The sequence below is a fragment of the Aspergillus karnatakaensis genome, assembly GCF_047715665.1.
Source record: "Aspergillus karnatakaensis strain CBS 102800 unplaced genomic scaffold BJY04scaffold_16, whole genome shotgun sequence".
In the NCBI taxonomy this organism is placed as follows: Eukaryota; Fungi; Ascomycota; class Eurotiomycetes; order Eurotiales; family Aspergillaceae; genus Aspergillus; species Aspergillus karnatakaensis.
The window spans coordinates 70,100-94,818 of record NW_027395728.1 but is presented as its reverse complement, the minus strand read 5'-3'; the positions used below and the strand labels follow the sequence as shown (position 1 = coordinate 94,818).

Genomic DNA, 24,719 nt, shown 5'->3' with positions numbered 1-24,719 from the left:
AGGACTGTCGGCGTCTTGTAGCTAGAATGGGTGATGCTCGTGGTCGTTTCGTGTTAGCAGTAGTCTTAGTGATGACGCGGTTCCTGGTGCAATTGCAAGATAGAGGTCTGCCAGAACCAATACAGCCGTTGAGGTCGCAGAGGGAGCTGGATATCCAGATGCCGCAAGATTAGATCCCGTGGTTCCGGGTTTGACATGGTGGCTATTGCGCCTCTAGAGGGGGCCTGTAGTGTCACTGAGCAGAGCTCTCTGATTCGCACAGGGTTACAGGGTTCGTCGGGCTCTTGGGACTGAGACAGAGTCTAGGCTTCGGAAATATGTTACGCAGGGACAAGCTACCTAGTCCCAAAACGTAGATGTTCTGGAAGGACGTGAATCGATCGGTGTGACGATAGCGGCTGAAGGGTGGAGGAGCCTTGTCTAGGGCCAGCAGCAGCGGTGGACCCCCGGGGACCGGGCGTAGAAGGTTCTCAGTCCCGTCACCTGCACCTGCAGCATGGACCTCCTCCACCATTCGCTTAGGAGGCCTGACTCAACCTTTGGGCGTATGCAGTGCATCTGACTCAGCTCTTTAAAGACACGCCCGCCAAGCAGCACATCGCTTGGATATCCAAGAGATTTGTTAAGGTAAGCTGCAGCTGACAAAGCCCTTAAACCCTTCTCGAGCGCTCCTTGGATTCTCTTCAAGAAGGACTCAAGCCCTTGGTACGCGAATCCCCCCGCACAATGCCTTTCCATTCTGGGTTCCGCGCTGCGCTCGTTTCTATACCGTTATCTATATTGCGCTCTGGATATAGCTCTTTGTGTGCTGCCCACGTTACACTTTCCGGATTGCATTATCATATCCGGTCACTCTGCCCGTTCTCCTTTTCCTGTCTCCGAGCTTCTGTGTTGATGCTGTCCCTATACTGGCTCCATTGGCATGCCAGGGGCCCCTCGACACCGACTCAACCCCGCTGTAAATATGTCATGTCGAGGGCATTGAGTTGTTGCGCTGTTAAGAGACAAAAATGGTTCATCACACTTCCTTGGCTCCATTCCATGTCCAGTGATCTTAAGTGATACCCGTTTGGCATATCCCAACTCCATGAACCACGACCGCATGAATTGCGATATATACGGGGACAAATGAATTTAGACCCCGAGATCCTTCATCCTTATTTACTAAGAGCTGCTTCGGGGGATTTCATACTCACCCAAGCTCAGCAGTCCGTGGAATGTCATCACTAACCTCCACCATATGTCACAGGGAGTTGCCGGAGGGCATGACGGAGGATGGAAAGAGAAAAGGAGATCTGATGGGAGAGATCAATGGATGCACGTATGCCACCAATCAACAACACTATCGCCCTCATCACCATGGGTGGAAAAGTTAGAACTATGATTCCAACAAGCTACCATGCGCTCAATCCTGAACGCCTCTTTCTGCATTCATCCATTTCAAGAAAGCCCATAATATAAAACGAGTATTACGGCAATTCAACATGACGTTTGATTGTTTTCCGCAGATGCCGCCGGTTGTTTATCTCCACGTTTCAAAAAACGTGCATGCACATTCAGGAGAAAGCTATGAAGGGACGTACTGTGCGACCTTGAATGGTAGATGGCCTCTGCACTGTAGTCACTACCGCCCCCAGAATGTGCTTTGCCAAGTGCTTTGGGGATTCGTATTGGATAGGCTTGTCCCACGTATCTACAGAAGGTACAGGAGTGTGTGGCCCTTGATGTGTGGGAGCGGGGGCTTACAAGTGTAGTTGATTTTGGTAAGGAGTGTCGCAGGTGAAGTAGTTGGTCTGAATTGGAGACGTCTCGGCATCCTGAAGATCAAAGAGTGAATGATGAAGGCTGAAATATTTGCACGTTACAGCGGACACGTTTGATCTGCTGAAAATAGTAGTCAGGCTCGGTTGACTGATCCTGCTTTAGGAGAACACTTTATCGGCAGTGAACTGCTCATCATTTTGATATCCATGCATCGAAGCTGGGTTGCTGAATCTATATTGCTAGCTAACAGCAGAGGCTGTAGGAGTGCGAATAGAGAATTCTCCTTCTGTGTTCTTGTATCGCACATATCCACGAAATATATACCCCGTGTGTCCTCGGCCTGTCAGACTCCCGTCGCGTCCTGTTGTCGAGAAATACAAGCTGTGAGCGAATGGGTCGACACATCCTCAAAGCTATACTCGTCTACCAGGGCGACAGCTCGATGTATCCGCCGACATAATCTAGATGCCAAAGTTCTCCATCCATATGCACCACCTGAGTACGAAAGAGGGGACATATCACCCAGAACCAGCATGTCACCAATTTTCTCGTTTGACTAGCTTCGGCGTCCGATCGACACAGCACCCACAGATTAACTCTCCGATACACTCCCCGGAACAGACATGAAGGCTACAATCGATGCAGAGGGTGAAACTTCCGCAGCCGGAGAACCGGCGCAAAAGGCACAATGTGCACAATACTTTGCTCTGCATCCTATCGCAACCAGGAAAATATCTCCACATTGTAGATCCTCCAAAGAAGCGCTCGCAACCTCAAAGACAATACCTTGCTCTCCGAGACCCGCTATCTTATCTGGTCCCTCGCACACAAGTCGCAGCAGCATGCATCGGGCTTTGAGAAGATTTGATTCTGCGCGCAGCGCGGGGAGGGGGGGTTTATAGCAAGTTGAAAAATCAAAGAGGAAGGTGCATTTGCCATGATGAGTCTCAGTACCGACTGATTATTTCGGAATCACCCCCCTTCCTGTTGTAGACGACACTCAGATCCCACCGGTCAGTCCTTTCGGCTTCGAAGACGACAACTTTGGCGGTAAAGTGCAGCTGAATCTAAGGTTGGGAATACGCCTTGATTCTATTCCTCTGACCAAGCATTAAAAAGAACGTTTTAATCTTGGGGCGTTCCGTTCCCACTATATACCTCCGCATCAGGGCTGCAAGATGTTAAGGCATGCATGAAGAATTTACCTACTCGGTCCGGTACATCTCCATCATGAGCTTATTTTCCCGCCTGTCCCTATACATCGCCATGGAGAGGTCCATCTCTGATTCAACTTTCATCATAGGAGCGGAGTGTACTCGAATCGCTAGGTAGTTAGACCGTCTTCAACTGTGGCGCAGCACCTCTGACTCAACCATTTCGATCCATTCAAAAGACAAACGCTTCTCATCCACTACCTACTCTTCCAATTCAATCATGACCTCTTACTCCCCCTTCGAGCTCCTCCCACAGGAACTCCTCGAGGGAATTTTCCAGTACGTAGATATACACACTCTCCTTAACCTAGCAACATCCATAACGCGACTACGCCCACGACTCGAGCGAATCATTTTCAAAGACGAAGAAAGTCGAGACGATGCCATGCTCTGGGCATGCAAGAATGGGGCAGTCTGGGCGATTCACCGTCTTGTCACGGCATACGCTATTCCCGTGAGCAGCGTCGTGATCAAGCCAGTGATGTTCGACCGTCCTCCAACATTGATTGAGAAGCGCGGCTTCCGTGTCTTAACGCTCCAACTTGCTGCTGCATCCGGCAAGGTCGATGCCTTTAAGGGACTCCTTCAGTTGGGCGCCCGAGTTGATGTGGAAGGGCTTGAACGACACTCCATACGTCGACTCGTCGAGACAATCGCCGGGACAGGCCCAAGGGCTAAGAAGCTAGAGACTAAACCCTTGGAGCTGTTGCGTCTTTTCTACACCTCCGGGCTGGATACGCAGTTACGCGGTCGGTTCGAGTCCAGCATGTATCTCCCGCTAAGCAGGATTCTCACTCTACCCGAGGAGCCACTGGCAGACGTCCTCCAGATGCTATTTGACCGCGGCGCAAGCGTGGACGAGCTCCGTGGACGATACGGCAACCCCGGCCGTGCATACACAACGCCCCTAACAGCAGCAATCCGGCAGACTGCCTACGATCCAGAGCGTGTTCTCGACCTTCTCTTCCAGCACGGAGCCAACATCCAAGGCAGGCGCTTCGACCACCCTCTCGGCGACCCAAAGCACATCCCTATCTTTGCTGCCGCCGAGGCCCTCCATTCAACAGGTCCATCCCGTCTAGAGTGGTGTCTACGCCACGGCGCAGATATCAACGACCAAGCCCTCGTCTACAACAAATACTACCTAACAGACAAACGGACCAACTATTTCGCAACCCCAGCAATGATCTACGTCGACTCCATCAAGAACTGGCACCCGAACATAAAGCACAAAAGTTGTCCAACTCCAACCATCCGCCCTGTCTCCGGCCTCAAACTCCTCCTCTCCCACGGCGCAAAGCTCGACCCAGGCTCGGACTCCCCCTGACCAGAATGGATGACCAACCGCGACGCACCGCTGCAGCTAAACCATCCCAACGCACGACTCGACATCTCCAGCTGGAACCCGCCGCCGTGGTGCGCCGAGCTCCTAATCCACAAATGGGGGCTACCGATACCGACAAACGGCTCTGCCATCTCCTCCTCATTCTCAGAGACCATCCGCTTTCTATTCCGGCATAGTAGTGTCGACAACAAACACGGAGGCGAGGCTCTCGCGCGCTACGAGCACGCGTATATTCGACACATCCGACATAGCGACCGGAGCTGGGACCAGAGGGAGATAACCGAGGACCATGCGTCGAAGTGGCGGATCTTCCTGGAGTTTCTAATCCCGTCTGAGTTTGATAATGTTGCCCTCTCTACGCTGTTGACGTCGTATATCTACCATAAAGTCTCCCGGCAGGATCCGCTTGAGCGAACGACTTCTACGACGGTGACGTATCTGCAGAGCATAGGGGCCGACATCAACATGCCTGTTTCAGGGGATGGAGCGACGGTGCTGGATCAGTTGTACAGGATGTATGAGGAGATTGATGCTGAATGGCGGGATCGAGGCTACTATGGGCGGGGGTCTGGCAGGATGATGCCGGCTTGGCGGATGGAGGGGTTTGGGGATCTGCAGAAGGAGTATGAAAGGTTTATGAGGTTCTTGATGGGGAGCGGGCTGAGGTCGGTGTTTGGGGTGGGTGGGTGGGAGAAGTTTCAGGACGATGTTTGGAGAGGCGGGGTGGGGGGCCTATTGAGCAAGCTAACCATTGGGCTTTGATAATGGTGTGACATCTCTGTCTGTGAATGTGTATGTGGCTTTTCATCCTACTACCGTGTTTCTATACCCCAGACACAGCTCCTTTCTGTGTGATAGGAAATGAGAGATCATATGCTTGTGTTAAACACCACGACTAGCATCAATGTCATACAGTGTTCCATCAAACCCAGCAAGGGGGTAGCTGGGATCAAACAAAGCCATCAGATCAACGCCGAGAAAGCTCAAGTCATCGAACTGGCCCTGTTCGTCAACAGCCGGGAAGGGTGCTTCACTGCGATACTCATATTGGCCTATTGGCATGTCAAAGATTGCCGCCGGTATATCAGTGCGAGCTGAGATGAGAGCTTGAAAGGGTGCTTGTGTGGGACAGTCTGATGTGGCAGGCTGTTTGTTGGTAGATGGCAAATCAGTTACAGTACTGCTGTCCAATTCCTGGCCCATGGGTGTGATAGAGGATGAAGGCGTCATGAGGCCATCGCTTTGTTGCTGAGTACTGTTCTTCCGTCTATATAGATGGGAGTGTTGGCGGTGGCTCATAGGCTCGCTACCGGTCGATGAACCCTGTTGGGAATTATGTCGCCGATCATAGATATACTGGCGAGCCAGATGTGTGAACTCGGAGATCAGGCTTCCTGGAAGGATGCCTTTGCTGGCGTACTCCACGCGGCTAAAATGGCCGCTGGCAACATCAAGCATGGCCAGATTGAGGCTTGTTTCAGGGTGGGTGGGGTGTTGAATGACCAAGTCGAATAGGACAACGAGGGCAGACAGTGGAGTGAGAGCTAGCATCCTGATTTCAAGGTCAGCTCGGATGCAATACCTACAGACCTGCAACTTACCAAATCGGCGTCGAAGGCGCGACTTCGATATAGCTTGTTAGTTCAAGCACACTCCGAGCAGTGTGCATGAGGTCGCTTTTCAGGCGGGACAAATCAGCTGATTCTAGTCTGTCACTGCCGCAATGGAATAGAGTCCAGACCAAGGCTAGATGAGCGTAGTGGTAGTAGTAGCTGGCCCGGAGGGCAATCGCCATGGCATGAGGCTCTGGTAGCATTTGTGGACGGAAGCGCTCGCCAGGCCGAAAGCGAAGAGGTATCGAGCTTTTCCATCGCTCGAGTTCACCTTGTAGTGATTGCAAGGTTGAATGACATTCAGCCCAAGGTTTTGGAACAGATGTAATCCCAAGCAATCGGCCGTGAATCTGCGAGATGAGTCGAGAATATTTGACAAAGCTATAAAACCAGTCGTAGTCCGCAAAGACTGCAATGCCCTCGTCAGGCAAGGGACAGCTAATATGTGAGTCTTGGAGAGTCTAGTTTATGGCAATCATTAGGCCCGCGTGCCCAGCTCTGGAAAGATCGAACGCACTGGAACTTTGCCTGTCATGAAGCAAGATGTCTTTTCCATATAGTACAGAACCCAGAATGTCCGGGTCGACGAGCTTTCGATCGACGGCATGAATCGATTTATCCCCAGACTCTGGGCCATAACAGCAGCTTCTGCGATGACCACTGACTCGAGCCCAAATCCGGAGATTGATTGGCAGAAAATAGCCTGTCAGGCTGAAGTTAGTCTAAAATAGGAGACCAAACAGAGGATAAATGGAGCTACCATGGACATCAAAGCCTGGAGTATTCTTCTTATTAGCCTAGCACGAAGATGCAGCTAGAGAGGCCCATCGCATACCTGGATTGCAGTCAACGATGGTTTAGAAAATGTCAAGTCTCTGAAACTAGCCACGGCATGCTCGAAATAAGCCCATGCGGTGCCGGATTTGGCCTCGTAGCTTCCACCGTCGGTATTCTGACAGCCGACTGCCACCACAGCATAATATAAACAGCACCAGGCTTTATCCACGGCAAGGGCTTGAAGGTGGTCCGCCCCATACGCCTTTTTCTCGAACTCCTCACGACATAGAAATGGAAAGAGAGGGTGGATCATCTCCATATAGGCTTGTTGTTTGTGGGCATCAGCGTCTGTTGGCAGCGTAGGAGAAGCTGGGGACCAATTGCGCTCATACCTTGAACATATCGCCGAGACGAAAGGTCTTGTCCTGACTCTGATCCTATACTTGAGTCAGTTGTCAAGGCCTGAACAAGGCCGAAGCTCGTCGATGGCCCCGAGCTCTTCAGCTTGGTAGCGATCACGCCTCGAATAGATTCGAGCACACTCTCTAATCTATTATGGCCCAGCCTTTGACTGATAGCGTGGACTCGTCTCGCAGGGAAGAATGATATGTTTGGGCTTGGCCCTACAAAGTAAGTCACACTCAGTACGGCCAAGTGGATGAGATAGCATACCGAGAAGTGTGGTGAGCTAGAACAGGCCGACTGTGAGCCACTGACATCATTTGCAAGAGCCGGGTTGATTCACCTGATCATGGCTGCTACTAGGCTTATATGTTTCATATGACGTGCCACGTTCAAGGAGATAGTCAATGTACAGATCTGAGTTGGTGCTGGTTGCTCCCAACACTGGGCGCGGCGCTTGATTGGGATATTGCGTAGCCGGCGCAGACTCTCTTGCTGTTGTCACTCGGACTTTCGGCATTCAAGTCTTGTTAGTCTGGATCCGTGGAGCTCCGGACAGTAGCCGGAAATCAACTAGGGATAGGACACCACGAACAAATCTGATCGGGATTGGCTCGCCGTAAGCGGCGCTTCTGGTAGCTGAAGGTGCAGGCCAGATTATGGGACTGAGATAGCAATGCCAACTGTTATTTCCGTTCATCGCATGTGAAAGGGGGCGTACCTGACAGTATCCGCAACTAGATTCAGGTCGAGATTCTAGATGGAAACAATGGTTAGCTTCAGTCATCATGGATATGCGTCATACGTACTGCACTTTATCTTCTTAGCACGGCAGCGGTCGCAGGCTTTGTTGACAAGCGCCTGCATGATTGCATCGCAAGCTCGGGTCCGAAAAGGAGGAAGGCTCAGATTGCCAACGGGGCTTCGGAGCTTGATATAGAAACTTCGGCGTCCAAGTGGGGACAATGACATCTTTGGCTGGCTGATAATCCGACTTGAGCCCCCACTTAATTTCCGTGCCCAGAGGCTATACTCCGACCTCAATATAGGGCTTGCACCTGAGCGGCCGGTAAGTAGCTATATAGATCCCCTGCCGTAGGAAATCTTCATGGTAAACATCATGATTTGGAGTTTCATCGACGGGTCAGATATCCTATTCGAATTTGGACAAGAATGATGGTTTCAGAGGCGGAGAAGGCCAGGTATGGCGAGAGACAGGAGCCTTCGACAGACTCGAGCAGCACTCTTGAGAGGATTGACGGAGCCTTGAGCAGGCAGATTACAGCTGAAGGTCAGGACCGAATCTCACACCTCGCGCGCACATTATCTAGTCACTCGGTCTCTCGTTCCCGTGTTGGGATGCTGTCACCCAACCCTTTCCTCGACGCCAGTGATCCATCCCTTGACCCCCACTCCGACAAGTTCGACGCTGCTAGCTGGGCGAGGCAGTTCTTACGGCTGACCTCTGGGGGCCCTGACCTGAATCCAAAACGCACAGTTGGTGTCTCATTTCAGGACCTTGGTGTTTCGGGAAAGGGTAGCCCCGTTGCTTATCAAAAGACCTTTGCGAGTATCGTAACACAGCCTCTTGATTTGATGCTCAGTCTCGCGAATAAAAAACGACAGACCATTCAGATTTTGAAAGAGCATGATGGGCTTTTGCGGAGTGGCGAAATGCTACTCGTTCTGGGACGTCCTGGAAGGTGCGACACTCCGTCCTCCCCTCTTTATACAGTGCTTAACCTTGACTTATAGCGGTGTCTCAACACTTTTGAAGACAATCTCTGGCGAGACGAGGGGGTTGCAGCTTGATTCGTCATCAAAGTTCAACTACCAAGGTAGCACAACGGCAAACTTATACAAGGCAACAGTACTAAATAATACCAGGCATACATGTAAAAGACATGCATCGTGAATTCCGAGGCGACGCCATCTACCAACCCGAGACAGAAGTACACTTTCCCTACCTGACCGTCGGGCAGACGCTGCAGTTTGCGGCTATAGCCAAAACCCCACAGGACCGCCTTCCTGGTGTCTCGCGTGAGGTGTATGCGACTCATCTTCGTGATGTAGCCATGGCAGTCTTTGGCATATCCCATACCGTCAATACGAGAGTTGGCAACGACTTTGTGAGAGGGGTGAGCGGTGGCGAGCGCAAGCGGGTGAGCATTGCAGAGGTTGCCCTGGCCCAGAGCCCACTTCAATGCTGGGATAACAGCACGAGAGGACTGGACAGTGCAACTGCCGTGGAGTTCATTCGATCCATCCGACTGGCAGTCGATATCATGCAATCGGCAGCTATTGTCTCTCTATATCAGGCGCCGCAAGAGGCCTATGATGCGAGTACCCCTTTCGTTTCTGAACAATCCGGCTCTTCTAACTTCACATAGCTATGCGATAGAGTGACGGTACTATACGAAGGTCGGCAGATCTACTTTGGCCCCGCAGACAGAGCTAAGCAGTACTTTGTTGAGATGGGATGGCATTGTCCGGATCGACAGACTACACCTGACTTTCTCACATCCCTGACTAGTCCTTCGGAGAGGCAAGCTCGTGCGGGATTCGAAGGCCGAGTTCCTCAAACAGCAGATGAATTCGCTGCACGATGGAGGGAAAGTGAAGTGAGGAAAGAGCTACTCAATGACATTGCTGTCTTTGACAAAAGATACCCAATTGGGGGACCTACAATGCATGAATTCCGGTCTTCACGAAAGACTGAGAAATCTCTCATGATGTAAGCCATCAATCCTCGCTGTATTCCAAGTTAACACGCCGCGTTCGTCTGAGCAGGACATCCAAGTCCCCCTACACCATATCCGTCCCTCAGCAGGTGGCTCTGTGCGTTAGAAGAGGCTTTCAGCGTATACAGGGCGAAAAGATGTTTTTCATCGTTACCGTGTTTGGAAATCGTCTTATATCGCTGATTCTAGGGAGCGTTTTCTACGACCTCCCTGATAGCACAGAAAGCTTAAACAGTCGCTGCATATTGCTGTTCTTTGCGTTATTGTTTAATGCCTTGAACAGCTCCTTAGAAGTTGGTTCTACTATACAGTGGCTCAAACCTTGCTGATCATAATAGATCTTGGCTTTATATGCCCAACGGCCCATCGTCGTCAAGCACACAGCCTACGCATTCTACCATCCGCTATCAGAGGCCATATCCTCCATGATCTGTGACCTACCATGCAAGATCCTCAGTACCTTTGCCCTGAATCTCCCCTTGTACTTTATGTCCAATCTGCACCGGGAAGCAGGACCATTCTTTATTTTTCTGCTATTCGGCTTTCTGTCCACTTTGACCATGTCCTCGATATTCCGAACTATTGGTCAGTCCACTCAAACCATTGCGCAAGCATTGACGCCAGCTGCCCTGTTTGTGATCGCTCTCGTCGTGTACACTGGTTTCGTTCTTCCCATACGAAACATGCAAGGCTGGCTTCGCTGGATCAACTACATCAACCCTCTTGCATACTCATATGAGACCCTCGTCGCAAACGAATTCCATGGGCGTCAGTTTCCTTGCACCAGCTTTGTCCCTAGTGGGCCCGGATACGAGGACGTCCCGAATAATGAGCGCACCTGCTCGGTTGCCGGCGCGGTTCCTGGAAGTATTCAAGTGAGCGGCGATACATATGCAGCCGCCAGTTACGAGTACCAGTACGGGAATGTTTGGAGGTGAGTTGTGGATTTATATTCGATTCACGTCTCGATACGAATGCTTACTTGTAGAACAGGAACTTTGGAATCCTGATTGCCTATATCGTTTTCTTCACTGCGGTATATATCCTCTGTGCTGAGTATATCACCACCAACACATCCCGCGGAGAGGTTCTTCTCTTCCAGCGCTCCCACAAGCGGGAGATGGATGGCCCGGTTGGGCGCGATGAGGAAGCTGCTATTAATTCAGCTCCTCAAAATGTGCAGACCACAGCGAACCAGTCGCAGGCTAAAAAGAGTGAACAGACCAACTGCCTGCAAGAGCAAAGTGGTGTACTGCATTGGAAAGATGTATGTTACGAGGTGATAGTCAAGGGCGAGCGGAGGGTGATATCCGATCATATTGATGGATGGGTGCGTCCGGGAACACTGACTGCATTAATGGTCTGTACTTCCTTGGACAACATTCTGACCTCCGTCTCTCATCTCCCATCGTGCTGATCCAACATAGGGAGCTACAGGAGCAGGTAAGACGACATTGCTCGACTTGTTAGCGAACAGGGTCACCACCGGTGTTATTACCGGCGATATCTGCGTCAACGGACGGCCTCGAGACGCATCCTTTCAAAGGCAGGTTGGCTACGTTCAGCAGCAGGACTTGCATCTAGAAACAGCCACCGTAAGGGAGGCCCTCCAATTCAGTGCCTGTCTCAGACAACCAGCGAAGGTACCCACCGCGACAAAACTAGAGTACGCCGAGGAGATCATCACCTTACTTGAAATGGAGAAATACGCTGGTGCAGTGGTTGGTGTTCCTTGGCGAAGGCCTTAACGTGGAGCAGAGAAAACGACTTACTATTGGCGTTGAGCTTGCTGCAAAGCCCGACCTTCTCATATTCCTGGACGAGCCAACGTCAGGCCTCGATAGTCAAACAGCGTGGTCAATATCAACATTACTTCGAAAGCTTGCGGACCACGGACAGGCCATCCTCTGCACCATACACCAGCCATCAGCTCTTCTGTTCCAGCAGTTCGATCGACTGCTTCTATTAGCAAAGGGTGGTCGAACCGTTTATTTTGGGGATATTGGTGAGAACTCGAGAACACTGATCGACTACTTTACACGAAACGGGGCAGAGCCATGTGCAGCAGATCAGAACCCTGCTGAATGGATGCTCCATGTTATCGGGGCAGCCCCGGGCAGCTCGGCCATTTGTGACTGGGCGGAAACCTGGAGATCAAGTCCTGAGTTTACACAGCTTCGTCAAGAGCTGGAGTTGCTCGAGATGTCTAATGCAGACTCTGCTGAGCACGCTGTATCATCCCAGCAACAATATGCTGCACCTTTCTACACTCAGCTGTGGTTGTGCACCAGACGGGTGTTTCAGCAGTACTGGCGCACTCCATCCTATCTCTACAGCAAGCTGGTTCTCTGTTTTGGTACCGTACGTATAACTCCCCTCGCTCCGCCTCTATATTGACCATTCCAGGCACTGTTTATTGGACTCTCCTTTCTCCAAACAGACATCTCCGTCATGGGCCTCCAGCACCAAATGTTCGCCATCTTTATGCTTCTGGTGATATTTGCCTTTCTCGCATACCAAACAATGCCCAACTTCATCATGCAACGCGACCTCTATGAAGTTCGAGAACGCCCATCAAAGATCTACTCCTGGGCCGCGTTCATGCTCGCCAATATCGCTGTGGACATTCCCTGGAACAGCCTGGCTGCCGTGATCATCTTCCTTCCATTCTACTACCTCATCGGCATGGACAAGAACGGCCAACTTCTCGATAGCGCTCTCACCGAGCGAAGCTGGCTCATGGTCCTCCTCCTCTGGTCGTTCCTAGTCCACTGCGCAACTTTCACCATGATGGTCGTGGCCAGTGCACCAACTGCTGAAGTCGGTGCGATTATCTCCTTGATCATGTTCACCATGTGTCTGATATTCTGCGGGTATGTGCTGCCTAGTCCATCCCCACAAAGCCCCTTGTATATCTTATAATTACCTCCAGAGTAATGTCTCCCCCAACCGCCCTCCCAGGCTTCTGGATCTTCATGTACCGCATCTCGCCCCTAACCTACCTAGTCGGCGGGATGCTCTCCGCTGGTCTCGCGCGCACTCCAGTGACATGCTCCGCCATCGAAACCGTCCTCGTTCAGCCACCAAGCAACTCTACGTGTTCCGACTATCTCTCTCCCTTTCTACAGATTGCTGGTGGGGAAATCTACAATCCCAACGCGACAAAGAACTGCCAGTACTGCCCGATGACGGAGTCCGATACATTCTTGGCGTCTGTTGCTGTGGAGTATGGCAATCGATGGAGGGATTTCGGTCTCATGTGGGTCTATATTGTGTTTAATGTTGGTGCTGCGTTGGGGGTTTATTGGCTTGGGAGGGTGCCGAAGGAGACGGGGTGGTGGGGGGTTGGTGCTCTGAGAAGAAGACTGCAGATACTGTGGTATTCTGTTTGGAGTAGGTAGGGCATGGTAGGTAGAGTGCGAGAAGGGGGCGTAGGTACTCTTGGTCTCTCTTTGCTATTAATCTTTCTTTCTGTCTCGCTGCGCATCCATGCTTATTTGTCTCTCATTATCCTGCTAGGCCCCATGTCGAAGGGTTCATATGTTGATCATTTTTCTCAATTTCCTACCATGTATTTAGGCTATGTACTATGTAATTACTCACTCCAGTTCTAGATAGGCTCCGTCCTATTGTGCTTGTGGTAGAAAATGGCCTCACATAATCTGACTGGACGCCTTGCGACAACCAGCCGCCAGCAGCCATATCGGTACACCACTCTACAATGGATTCAAGTTACATTATCGCAGTGATACTCCGAGAGGGAAGACGGGCTCCGAAAATGCAAATGTAATCTATTTAAAAAAGTTCGTGGTCGTATCGAGCAACGAAAAGCTGGAGAAACAGAAGCCCTGATTCTAATTCGACGCCTCCTGCGCCGCAGCAAAGGCACTCAAACTTCCCGACGCCCTCGGATACTGGATCTTACCTTCAGGAGCAGGATTCCCTACTCCATTCTCTTTGATATGCCCATTAGCATGCCCATTTAGCTCCCCGTTGACACTCCGTCCAACAGGAACCCCCCACCCCCCACCACCAGGCGTATGAATCACACACCGATCCCCCGTCTGCATCCTCACCATATTCTTCGAGCCCATGTTCACCCACCTCCAATCCACACCACTTCCATCCTCCCTCTCCACACGTCTAACCCAGTAATTGGCCCCCCGCTCACCCCCCTCACCCCCCTCCATGCCATAAGGCTGCACACTGCGCCGCTCAGTAATAACACTAAAGCTCAGCGGCGCCCGGCACTCAATATCCCTAACCACGCCATCACCACCATTGAACCGGCCCTTCCCGCCTGTATTCGGACGAATCGCAAACTCCCGCAGGATAACCGGGTACCTTTTCTCCAGAGATTCGGGGTCTGTGATTCTCGTATTTGTCATGTGTGTGTGGACGCCTGAGGCGCCGGCGTGCGTGGCTGTTGCGCCGGAGCCGCCGCAGATGGTCTCGCCGAAGGCGTAGGCGTACCCTTTTAGCTTCTCGCCGGAGGCGGAATCTTTTCCGCCCTCGCCGAAGAAGCCGAGGCAGTTCATGCAGCCGTGGGAGGCTGCGGCGGCGCGGAACGCGCGCAGGATTACGTCGACGACGCGTTGGGAGGTTTGGGTGTTTCCGGCGCAGACGGCGGGGCCGGAGGAGGGGTTGAGGAAGGAGCCCTTGGGGAGGATTACGGTTATGGGGGACAGGCAGCCTTGGTTGAGGGGGATGTCGGTGCCGATGAGGAGGCGGAGGGTGTAAATGATTGCGGAGTGGGTGATTGCGGGAGGGGCGTTGATGTTGCTGAGCATTTCGACGCCCGTGCCGGTGAAGTCAAATGTTGCGGAGCCATCGGCGGAGATGGTGATGGAGAGGTTGATGAGGGTGCCGTTGTCCATTTGGTCGGTTGCTGAGAGGTGCGAGGAGAGTCGTTTGCGGGTGGAGAGGAGGTAGGAGCGTACGGCGAGCTCGGCGTTGGATTGGATAGCGCGCATGTACATTTGGACGACGGGGAGTGTGTATTCTTGGATGAGGGCTTGCACGAGGGTCATGCCTTTGTGGTTTGCTGCGATTTGGGCCTTGAGGTCGGAGATGTTGTCTTGGATGTGGCGGCTTCCGGTGCATCCTGGGTAGGTTCCTGGGTGGAGGAGGATGTCCGTGATGCCCTTTTCGTCGAATGTGCCGCCGTGGATGAGTTTGAACGAGCGGATTGCTGCGCCCTCTTGCCAGAGCTCGGTGGAGTTGGGGGGCATCGATGTACCACCTAGCCCACCGATGTCTGTGTGGTGGCCGCGCGAGGCGACGTAGAAGGCAACGGTGGTGGAGGTGCTGCTTTCAAAGACGGGAGTTATGACGGTGATGTCGGGGAGATGGGTTCCCCCGGACTCGGGGTGGTTGGCGACCAGTACGTCCCCTGGGACGAGTTTCCCTCTGTGGAGTTCGTGCTGATGTTTTACGGCGTAGCTCATTGAGCCCAGATGGACAGGGACGTGTGGCGCATTCGCGACCAGGTCGCCTTATAAAGTCAGCTCAGCCTTGTAGAGGGTTTAGGGATATCATACCTTCAGGTCCAAATAGGGCGCAGGAGAAATCAAGACGCTCTTTAATGTTCAATGACACAGCTGTCTTCTGCAAAGCCAACCCCATCTGCTCAGCGATGCTCATGAACCGATGTCCAAAGACAGACAGCTGGATGTGATCAACGACTGTAGGCCGTTCCGAGACTGCAGACTCTACAGCGGTCGATAGGATCTCTATAACGATATGCGAACGAAGAATCTTCGCAACTGTTCCAGGAGCCACAACCAAGGTCTGAGTCTGATCCACGATGATTGCTGGTCCTGGAATCGATAGACCAGGGGGCAGTTTCTGGACCAGGAAAACCGGCGTTTGCTGATGTCCTATCTTGGGGAAGTAGACAGAAGCCTATCACTGTTAGTAAGCCGTGTGCTACTGTAGAAGACTCTAGATAACGTACTATACTCTCCGCAGGATGCGTCTTTAAGGGCTCAAATGAGGTCTCGTTCAATTGTTGGCCAAGTTGCTCGCCCTCCCAGTCCTTCCTCTCACTCGTACCAATACCGCGTACCCTAACATCATCGACATAGATAGGCTTTTCGTCAGGGAAGCAGAAGGAGAACTCGCGAAGATGAGTTTTCTGAAACTCTTCTTTGAAGTTACCGTTTGGAGGCTGGAGGACCATTATTGATGTCTCGGTGCCCTGGTATCTCATATTGAGATACATCTCATATGCGATGTCTTCCTCTCGTACACCCTGGGAGAGGAGCTGATCTTTGACACTACCTCGTAGATTGGCCAGTCGACTTTCCAGTTCATCATGCGAAGCCTCGTTGTATGTCTCGTTGACGGGCTCCTGGGCTTCTTGGACGACATCTGCTAGCGCCATTCCTGCAGGCTGTCAGTATGACGAGTGACTTGCAGGATTTGAAGCTCCTTACCATATGCTGACAATATACTAGAGAATTTGTGAATGATGATAGTCGAGATTTTCAGCGTCCGTGCAATATCGCATGCATGTTGACCTCCTGCACCACCAAAGACAGCCAGGTTGTGGCTCGCTGATACTGTTAGCAGGGTTACGATCAAGGTGTCTCGACACATACAGATATTATATCCCTTGCCCTCAGTCAGCGACCGGATTGGCCGACACATGGCCTCATTGGCAACATCAAGAAACCCACAGGCAACTTCCTCTGGCGTAAGGGATTTGCCGGTGTCATGGTTAATCTGCGCGGTCAGCGCTGTGAATTTCTCCTTGACAATCTCCACATCTAGCGGCTGGTTCTCATCCTTGCCAAAGATCTTCGGAAATAGCTCAGGGATAAGTCGACTGAGGAATAGATTGGCATCAGTCACAGTCAATGGGCCCCCTTTTCGATAACAAGCAGGCCCGGGGTGGGATGAAGCACTCTCAGGGCCCACCACAAATAGCCCATTGCGCCAGAACAGGATAGAACCACCACCTGCCGCGACGGTATTGATGTCTAGTTGGGGGCATTGAATGGTGACCCCAGCTGTATTGCTTTCAAAGACGTGCTCGAAGTGTCCTCCGAAGCGCGATACATCGGTGGAGGTTCCTCCCATATCGAAGCCTACCACGGGTGTTCCTGAGTTACCGTCGTATGATGTACGAGCGTAGCCAACCACGCCACCTGGTTTGGATTAGCTTGACTGTGCCGGTGTTAATCTAAGGGGGGGTTCTTGCCTGCTGGTCCACTGAGGATTCCTCTTAGCCCGCTGAATCGGTCGTGGCTCACAAGTCCACCGTCCGACTGCATGAAATCACATCGAACTCCGTTCAGGTTCCCACCCTCAAATCCTCGGGCAAAGCCATTAAGGTATTTTTTGATCTCAGGGGTAAGGTACGCGTCGGCAGATGATGAGCTCCCACGGGGCACCATCTTGATCATCTTTGCAGCGACCGATGAAGACAACGAAACATGAGTAAAGCCTTCTTCTAAGGCAAGCTCCTGTATGCGGTTCTCGTGGTGTGGAAAGACATGCGAATGTGTCAGGCAAACTGCGACCGTATCATAACCTTGTTCGCGAAGCTCCCTCAGAGTTGCCCTGATCGTAATTTCATCCAATGGCTTCAAGATACGAACCATGTCGCCACTTGATGCTTTTAGAAGGACACCAGGGATTTCTTTGGTAGATGTAAACAACCCGTCCAAGTCCTCGTCAAATCCTTCAATTGTCACTCGCTCGTCGATCTCGCGTACGTCAGAGTAGAGGACTTCTGGCTTGACAATGTTAAGATCGAATAGCCGTGGTCTCGACTGGTATCCAATCTGCAACAAGTCACGGAAGCCCTTGGTGACAAGGAAGGCATGCTTGGTTCCTTTTCTTTCTAGAAGGGCGTTTGTCGCGACGGTGGTGCCCATGCGAATCGACTCGAGATCATCTTTGGGGAGAGGAACGCCGCGGGGGATTTCCTGGCCGCGATAGAGCGAGAGAACACGTCGGATGCCTTGAGAACAGCTCTGTCAGTTCAATCCTCGGTCGAGTGTTTCATCTCGTACTTGCCTTCGGTTGGGGCATCAGCATAGTTGGTCGGGTCAACAGACAACAGCTTGAGAACAACATCTGGTCTCCCAGGCAGACTTGCCCACACGTCTGTGAATGTGCCTCCGCGATCTAACCAAGCTCGAGATAAGCATTTTTCTGGCTCGAGTCAGGCCCTGGCAACCTACCAATTGCGATCCGCGCACCCCCGGTACTCGGATTAGCGACCGTCATTCTGTCCTGAACTGTTGGACGATTCAATCTGGCTTATCTTCATCACCTTCCGGCTATCAGTCTGTTTATATGTTGTTAAGCTACCCCTCATGCTTGACTCCAACTCTTGTAGAAGGTCGATACGGCCCCTCGCCAGCCTGTTCCATCGGGCCTCTTCCGAAACGAGCTAATCTCGAGCTCCGCTCTGCACGAAAAGTGAGGAAGGTCGATACGGTACTATCTGTCCAATTACAGCCCTGATCATCCCCAGGATTGGGCGTGGAGTGGGTCTAGTTCTACCCCAGATCCTTTATCAGAGTTGGAGTAAGCCGGCATGGAGCAGGCGATCTCTTACCGAGGAAGAACACCGTTATCAGCATGCTATACACGGGGAAAACTGTGTCAAACCTATAAAGTCTACCTCAAGCGGTCAGCTCCTAGCCAAACCATCAGAGAATTTTCATCTCACAATGGCTGACCCGAAGAACGCTCCCGTCACGGAGGCTGCGCAAGCAGAGAAGCAAGATATCCCCAGCGAGATGGACCAGGCTGCTCAGTTCCTGGCCCATAATGCTGGCCACACCCCGTTGTCACCCGAGGAGGAGCGCAAGATGATTCGCAAGATCGATTGGATTCTCCTTCCAATGGTATGTATCTTAATGTACAAGACACATCGATATGCTGACAGACAATCTATAGTTGTTTATGACTGCTACTCTCGGTGCTGTAGACAAAGTCGCCATCAGCACTGCAGCTATCTATGGACTCAAAGAGGACCTCAATCTTGTGGGCCAGCAGTACTCCTGGGCTGGCTCGATCCTATCCATTGGTGTTCGTTTCCCTTTCTTAGTATTGCTGATTGTACTCGCTAATGTCCTACAGGCAATTGTCGGAATGTGGCCTTCTACTTACCTTGTCCATCGCCTCCCGTCTGCCAAATACCTCTGTGGATGTTCGGCGGGTTGGTCTGTCATGGCCCTTCTAATGCCTGTGGCACGAAATTGGAGCGGTTTGATGGCTCTCCGGTTCTTCATGGGTATGTACACTCTTTTACCCTTAGGAAAAGTCCGCTAACGATACGCCCAGGTTGTCTCGAGGCCATCATCGTACCGGCTATCTCGCTCATCGTGGCGGGCTTTTACACGAAAACCGAACAACCCCCTCGAAACGCCCTTGTATTTGCAGCTGTTAGTTCTGTCTTCAATGGCTTCCTCTCGTGGGCTGTGGGACATATTCCATCCTCTGCCCCTCTGTCAATTTGGCAGTACCTGTTTATCATTACTGGTATGCTTTAGCCGTTATGTTAACAGCCATCTCACTAACTGAATCTGCTGTGTATAGGCTCTGTCTCTGCGGCATGGTCGATCTTCGTCTTCATCTTCCTTCCCGACTCCCCGATGAACGCTGTCTTTCTAACAGAGAGAGAAAAGTTTCACGCCGTTCAACGCCTCGCTGAAAATAAGACCGGTATTACAAACAAGCAATGGAAATGGGACCAAGCTCTCGAAGCGATCATTGATCCCAAGACGTGGATTCTGTTCTTCTTCAACATTGCGATTAACATTCCCAACGGCGGCCTCACGACGTTCAGCGGGATTATCATCAACAACCTAGGCTTCTCGCCGGTTAATACTTCACTTCTCAACATGCCGACTGGCGTCATGTCCACTCTATCTGCATTTGTCTTCTCCTGGATTGCGGCCAAGTGGAGTAACCGTCGTTGCCTTGTTACAATGATCGCGTCTTGTGTCCCAATTATTGGCGCTATTATCGTCTACACTCTTCCCAGAACCAATATCGGTGGGCAGATGGTGGGCATTTACCTGGTAAGCCAGCCCTTTCCACGCCTGTCATGTTTCTGCCCTAACGGTCTTTTCACCCCCAGCTGTACACCTACTTTGGTCCATACGTAGTTGGGATCTCCATGGCCCAAGCAAACACAGCCGGAAACACGAAGAAAACCGTGCAGTATTCCGTGCTATACATCGGATACGCGGTTGGCAATCTTATTGGCCCTCAAACATTTCGCGAGAGTCAAGCACCAGCATACACAGGTGGATTCATTGCTATGTTGGCATGCTACTGTATCTGCGTTGTTCTAATGGCTACCTACTGGGTCGTCGCATTGACCCTCAACCGCCGACGCGTGGATAGTGTCAATGCAGTTGAAGAAGAAAGCGATGAAGATTTGGTCGGCGCGTTTGCTGATAAGACCGACTTCCAGCAGAAGAGCTTCAGGTACACTACATAGATAGCCTAGTTAGTGATTGCGTCGCGTGGACCTTCGTCAATGATAACATATGCCCTGCTTATCCCTTCTAGAGCTCATTCCGGTTAGTTCCAAATCTAGTTTGCTTGGTCAAAGATAAAATCGCCACTAAAAGAAACTAAACGTGGAGTAGGCAGAGATAAGAGGGTCATTGGCCCCCGCATCGACTTGTCTCCAACTCCATCCCTCTTCCACCATCATGCCACGCAGAAGGCAGGATATCCGACGCCGGACCGGGTGTTTTCAATGCAAGGGTAGGATGAACTGCGCCAATCTGATGCTTAATGCTGATACCCTTTAGAGAAACACCTCCGCTGCTCCGAAGAGCTCCCGCGATGTAGACGCTGCGAGATACACGGCCTGCACTGCGTTCGGGGCCTCAAGTTGATCTTTCGCGAAGATGCTATTCAGCGAGGACTCGCATTCGGACGAGAAGGGATATATACACTCTACATGCCGCAGATATTTGACTAACCTCTAACAGGATTGTGGACGAAACACCCTCGGCCAAAAGGACAGGACAAGAAACCTACCTTTCGAGCTCAACCTTTAAACGACTATATCAATCGCTGGGTCTTTCTCAATGTGACAACAGATGATTTAAAGCAATCGTATGAAGCCAGTGACGCTGGAAGTCAATCGGCACGGCTCGAGAGCCACCATCACTTTATGGCCACCCCTACTCTCCAAGCATCCACATACCACCACCCCCTTCACTCCTTCCCCGACACGGACGCCTATCTCCTCGACTATTTCATACGAGGCATCAGCCCCTCGTGCTCACTGAGCACTTCTCATAACCCCTACATCTCCCTAATCATTCCTCTGTCTTTCGTGTCTGAAACCCTTCGGAACGCACTATTAGCTGTGGCCGCGAATCAGATCTGCCTTCTTGGCCGCCCTCAATTTCGACGGGAGGCGTATCACTACAAGGATAAGGCGCTACAGGGTCTTAGAAGAGAGATTCATATGAGTCTACACGATGAGGGAACGGTGGCTACCGTATTGATGCTCTGTTTTCAAGACGTGTGTCTCTTCCACTCTGGCCTGTTTGTAAAAATCCCATCGCTGACCTTGGCCTAGATATCCGATGGCTGCTCGCCGTCGTGGATGACGCATCTTCGCGGTGGACTGAAGCTCATGAACTCCGAGTATACTCAGACTTTTCCCAGTTTGTGGAAGTTCTTCCGAATGTACTTTGTTGCTCATGATATCATGTCTCGGACCGCATTCGATGACTGTGAAGGAGATGGAGACGAGTCTCTTCAGCTTTGGTCTGATGGTGATGATCTTGAGGAGGTACGCTTCAAGCCTGCATTACACCCCCACACACTAACCGATTTCATAGATTGACGTTCTCATGGGCTGCTCGCGCGGCCTCATGTCCATTATCCACGAGATCTCTGTACTCGCATCCAGACGAGACAAGGTACTCTTTATAAGCCTACATACCGTCTCTTCCACAACTAACGCTACAATCAGATCCTAAAACACCGCCCTCTAAATCCATCCGAAACTAACCACTACACAACCGCCACCACAGCCCTGCACACATCCCTCTTCAATCTAATCCAAACCCTCCCTCCCCATTCATCCGACCACCAAGACCACATCCTCGAACGAATAGCACACATAAAACGCCTCGCCGCCATCCTCTACCTGACCGAACGTCTTGGCTCCTGTGTTCTATACGACTCGAGCCACTCCCTTTCAAAATCTAGCCTCATCACTTCATTAATAGAAAGCATCTCCACCCTCCCGACACCCAACAAAGCAACCCTCCTCTGGCCGCTCTTCGTTCTCGGCAACGCATCGCTGGAGAACGAAGAGCATCGACGATTCGTCCTTGATCGGTTGACTGATATTCAACAGAGTAGGAATTTGGGGAGTGTGAGGAGGACGATTGAGGCTGTGAAGTATGCCTTTGGGGTTGGGGGTTTGGAGTTCGGGGTTGGGGTGGGTGGTGATGGGGAGCGTGAAATGAGGGGTTGGGGGTGGGGGTGGGCTTGTGGGGGGGAGAGGCTGAGGTTCATTAGCTTGGCTTGATGCCCGAGGGTACTTCCATATCAGATTGATCTATGTGGGCTACAGGTTATTGGCACTCTACTGTGGGGTTGGCGTTGTCGACATTGCAGTTATCATGTATCTAGGAGTTGAGGCATTGGGATATATAAAGTTGCCCGCTACAGCCTAACGTGACGCTCGTGAGCAGTTCATTCTACAGACACTCAGCCCAAATGTCTTCCTGAGCATCATCCTGGTTCTTGCGTCTTCCATTGGTTTTAAAGCCAGTACCTCTGGCCCGACAGCCACGAGGTGGTTGCAGGTGACGAGGCCTCGAATTTTCGGTCGCGCCCCACGAAAATGATTAGTAAGAGGCTTGGCGGTCAGGTAACCCATAATATAGCTTTGGGAAATTTTTAATTCACACCACCTCTTTTAGAACTCTTACTAATACTATTAACTTTCTAATAGCAGTACTTTCTAAAAACATGAGTTAAGTACTTTAAAACTTCTTAATAATTAGTATCTTAAGCCCCTTTTCTATTATAATTACTTAATTATTAATTTAGAAGTAGTATTAGTAATACCTTTATAAAGTTAAAGCTAGGTGCCTGGAGCTGCCTGAGTATAAAAATATAAGTCTCTGTTAAGAACCCAGCCGAGGCGGTCTACACGGCAGAATAGTACGGACCAGTAATATTGCGACGAGATAATAGTATCCTAGGATACTATTATTAGGGAAGAAATATTATCGGCCACGGAAGATTACGCTATTATAATATTTAGGCTCTTAACATGTTAACTACCTTTGGTGTTAGGATGGACCTAGCGACACTAACAGGCACGGACGGATACTAACTATTTGTTAAGGACCCAGCCGAGGCGGTCTACACGGCAGAATAATACGGGCCAATAACATTGCGACGAGATAATAGTATCCCAGGATACTATTATTAAGGAAGAAATATTATCGGCCACGGAAGATTATACTATTATAATATTTAGGTTCTTAATATATTAACTACTCTTAATATTAAGACAGACCTAGTAATACTAACAGGCACGGATAGATACTAACTATTATATAATAAAGATTACCTAGTAAGGCGCCCACGAAAAAAAGTCACGTATATATACTATAATAAAGAACTAAGAAAATAGTATATTAGGATAGTACCTGGGTACCTGGTTAAGGACTATAAAGATAGTATACTAGAGTAGTATACTAGTAAAAAGTATTTAAGGATACTTATTACTATTATATCTAGTCTTACTTATTCTTTGTGATTAATAAACTATAGTTATTTAGAGTTACCTTTAGAATAATAATATACTTGTACGAACTACTTTACAGGTATTTTATATATAGGATACTTAGCCTTGCTTACTTTAACTAAGCTTAACCCTAATTATGACTAGTCCTTATACTAATTAGATATAAAGCTATTTTAAAAAAAGGATTAAGTAAAGTTAAGTTAAGTATTACAAGCTTATAAGAGGTTACTAGGGTTAAGAAGAAGCTAGGGGTTAGTTCTTCTATAATAAATTAATCACTAGTTAACACGAGTATCTTATCTTAACTTAAAATAAATATTATTATAGCTTCTGTAAGAAACTAGCAAGCTAACTAACCCTTTACTAATATAAAGTAGCTCTAAGCTATTATTAATATTATATAGGGGTAACTTAATAGTTAGGCTAAGGTTATTAACTACCTAACTAGCGACCTTAATTAATATAGTACTACCCCTACTAGTAATACTTAAGGGATAATTAACTAGCTCTAGGAGCAAGTCCTCGAACTTAGTAACTAGCTTATTATAAAAACTATAAAGCTTAAGACCCCTAAGCTTTTTAATAGTACTTAATCTAAGCTTAGGTACTAGTAAACCTAAATAAATACTTATCTTAATATTAATAGGGATAAATTTGCAGGATAAGGAGATAAAGTTCTTTTTATTTTTACTTACTTTACTAGGGCAGCTTATAAATAGTTTAAACCCTTTATAAGGGAATACTAAACTACTAATATAGATAATATAGCTAATAATACTAAGAAGATCTTTACAGACTATAATATTTTTAAAAAATACTTAAAAAATATCTTTAGTAATATTAATACTATTTAAAATATTAAACGCGAGATAAGATAACTAAGGTAGATAGGTAATATATCTTATTATATGTTTAAGTTCGCGTAATTATAATCACGTATATTTTAGGATAACAAGGCCTTTATTAGGTAATTTAAGGAAAGACTTAAATAAAAGATTCTTAAAAAAATAACTATTATAAATAGACCTAAGACTATTAAAGAAATAGTTAAGTAAGTAGTATAAATTAATAACTAACTCTAAGACCTGCGGGCAAGGA

General features: G+C 49.8%; 5 protein-coding genes across 5 annotated transcripts; 3 read left to right on the top strand and 2 right to left on the bottom strand.

The window, feature by feature from the left end:
- Positions 1-3,203: 3,203 nt before the first annotated feature.
- BJY04DRAFT_185447 (uncharacterized protein) lies at positions 3,204-4,982 on the top strand. The gene has a single exon (XM_073710770.1). The coding sequence runs from the start codon at positions 3,364-3,366 to the stop codon at positions 4,303-4,305; it is 942 nt and encodes a 313-aa protein (XP_073572759.1). The 5' UTR covers positions 3,204-3,363; the 3' UTR covers positions 4,306-4,982.
- Positions 4,983-5,099: 117 nt separating this feature from the next.
- Positions 5,100-8,097, bottom strand: BJY04DRAFT_185432 (transcription factor domain-containing protein). Its single transcript, XM_073710769.1, has 11 exons — positions 7,925-8,097; positions 7,837-7,871; positions 7,711-7,780; positions 7,459-7,625; positions 7,386-7,401; positions 7,106-7,336; positions 6,772-7,037; positions 6,697-6,711; positions 6,454-6,639; positions 5,925-6,397; positions 5,100-5,875 (listed from the first exon to the last, which is right to left on the bottom strand). The coding sequence occupies exons 1-11, from the start codon at positions 8,085-8,087 to the stop codon at positions 5,206-5,208; spliced, it is 2,292 nt and encodes a 763-aa protein (XP_073572758.1). The 5' UTR covers positions 8,088-8,097; the 3' UTR covers positions 5,100-5,205.
- Positions 8,098-8,288: 191 nt separating this feature from the next.
- Positions 8,289-13,257, top strand: BJY04DRAFT_206613 (ABC-2 type transporter-domain-containing protein; the record flags this gene model as incomplete). Its single annotated transcript, XM_073713733.1, has 12 exons — positions 8,289-8,317; positions 8,390-8,818; positions 8,871-8,953; positions 9,003-9,469; positions 9,506-9,849; positions 9,906-10,149; positions 10,195-10,790; positions 10,850-11,216; positions 11,284-11,577; positions 11,615-12,217; positions 12,263-12,729; positions 12,789-13,257. 12 exons carry the CDS (start codon positions 8,289-8,291, stop codon positions 13,255-13,257), a joined length of 4,392 nt encoding a protein of 1,463 aa, XP_073572757.1.
- Positions 13,258-13,710: 453 nt separating this feature from the next.
- On the bottom strand, positions 13,711-18,094 carry BJY04DRAFT_226767 (Hydantoinase B/oxoprolinase-domain-containing protein; the record flags this gene model as incomplete). The annotated part of the gene is made up of 9 exons (XM_073718489.1): positions 13,711-13,770; positions 13,804-15,350; positions 15,397-15,760; positions 15,813-16,243; positions 16,294-16,419; positions 16,459-17,007; positions 17,061-17,825; positions 17,882-17,992; positions 18,049-18,094. The coding sequence occupies 9 exons, from the start codon at positions 18,092-18,094 to the stop codon at positions 13,711-13,713; spliced, it is 3,999 nt and encodes a 1,332-aa protein (XP_073572756.1).
- A 449-nt stretch (positions 18,095-18,543) lies between these two features.
- On the top strand, positions 18,544-22,611 carry BJY04DRAFT_226765 (MFS transporter/fungal specific transcription factor domain-containing protein; the record flags this gene model as incomplete). The annotated part of the gene is made up of 10 exons (XM_073718488.1): positions 18,544-18,720; positions 18,773-18,902; positions 19,160-19,357; positions 19,415-19,899; positions 19,959-20,311; positions 20,553-20,596; positions 20,827-21,368; positions 21,426-21,641; positions 21,691-21,771; positions 21,825-22,611. 10 exons carry the CDS (start codon positions 18,544-18,546, stop codon positions 22,386-22,388), a joined length of 2,790 nt encoding a protein of 929 aa, XP_073572755.1. The 3' UTR covers positions 22,389-22,611.
- Between the last annotated feature and the right edge of the window lie 2,108 nt (positions 22,612-24,719).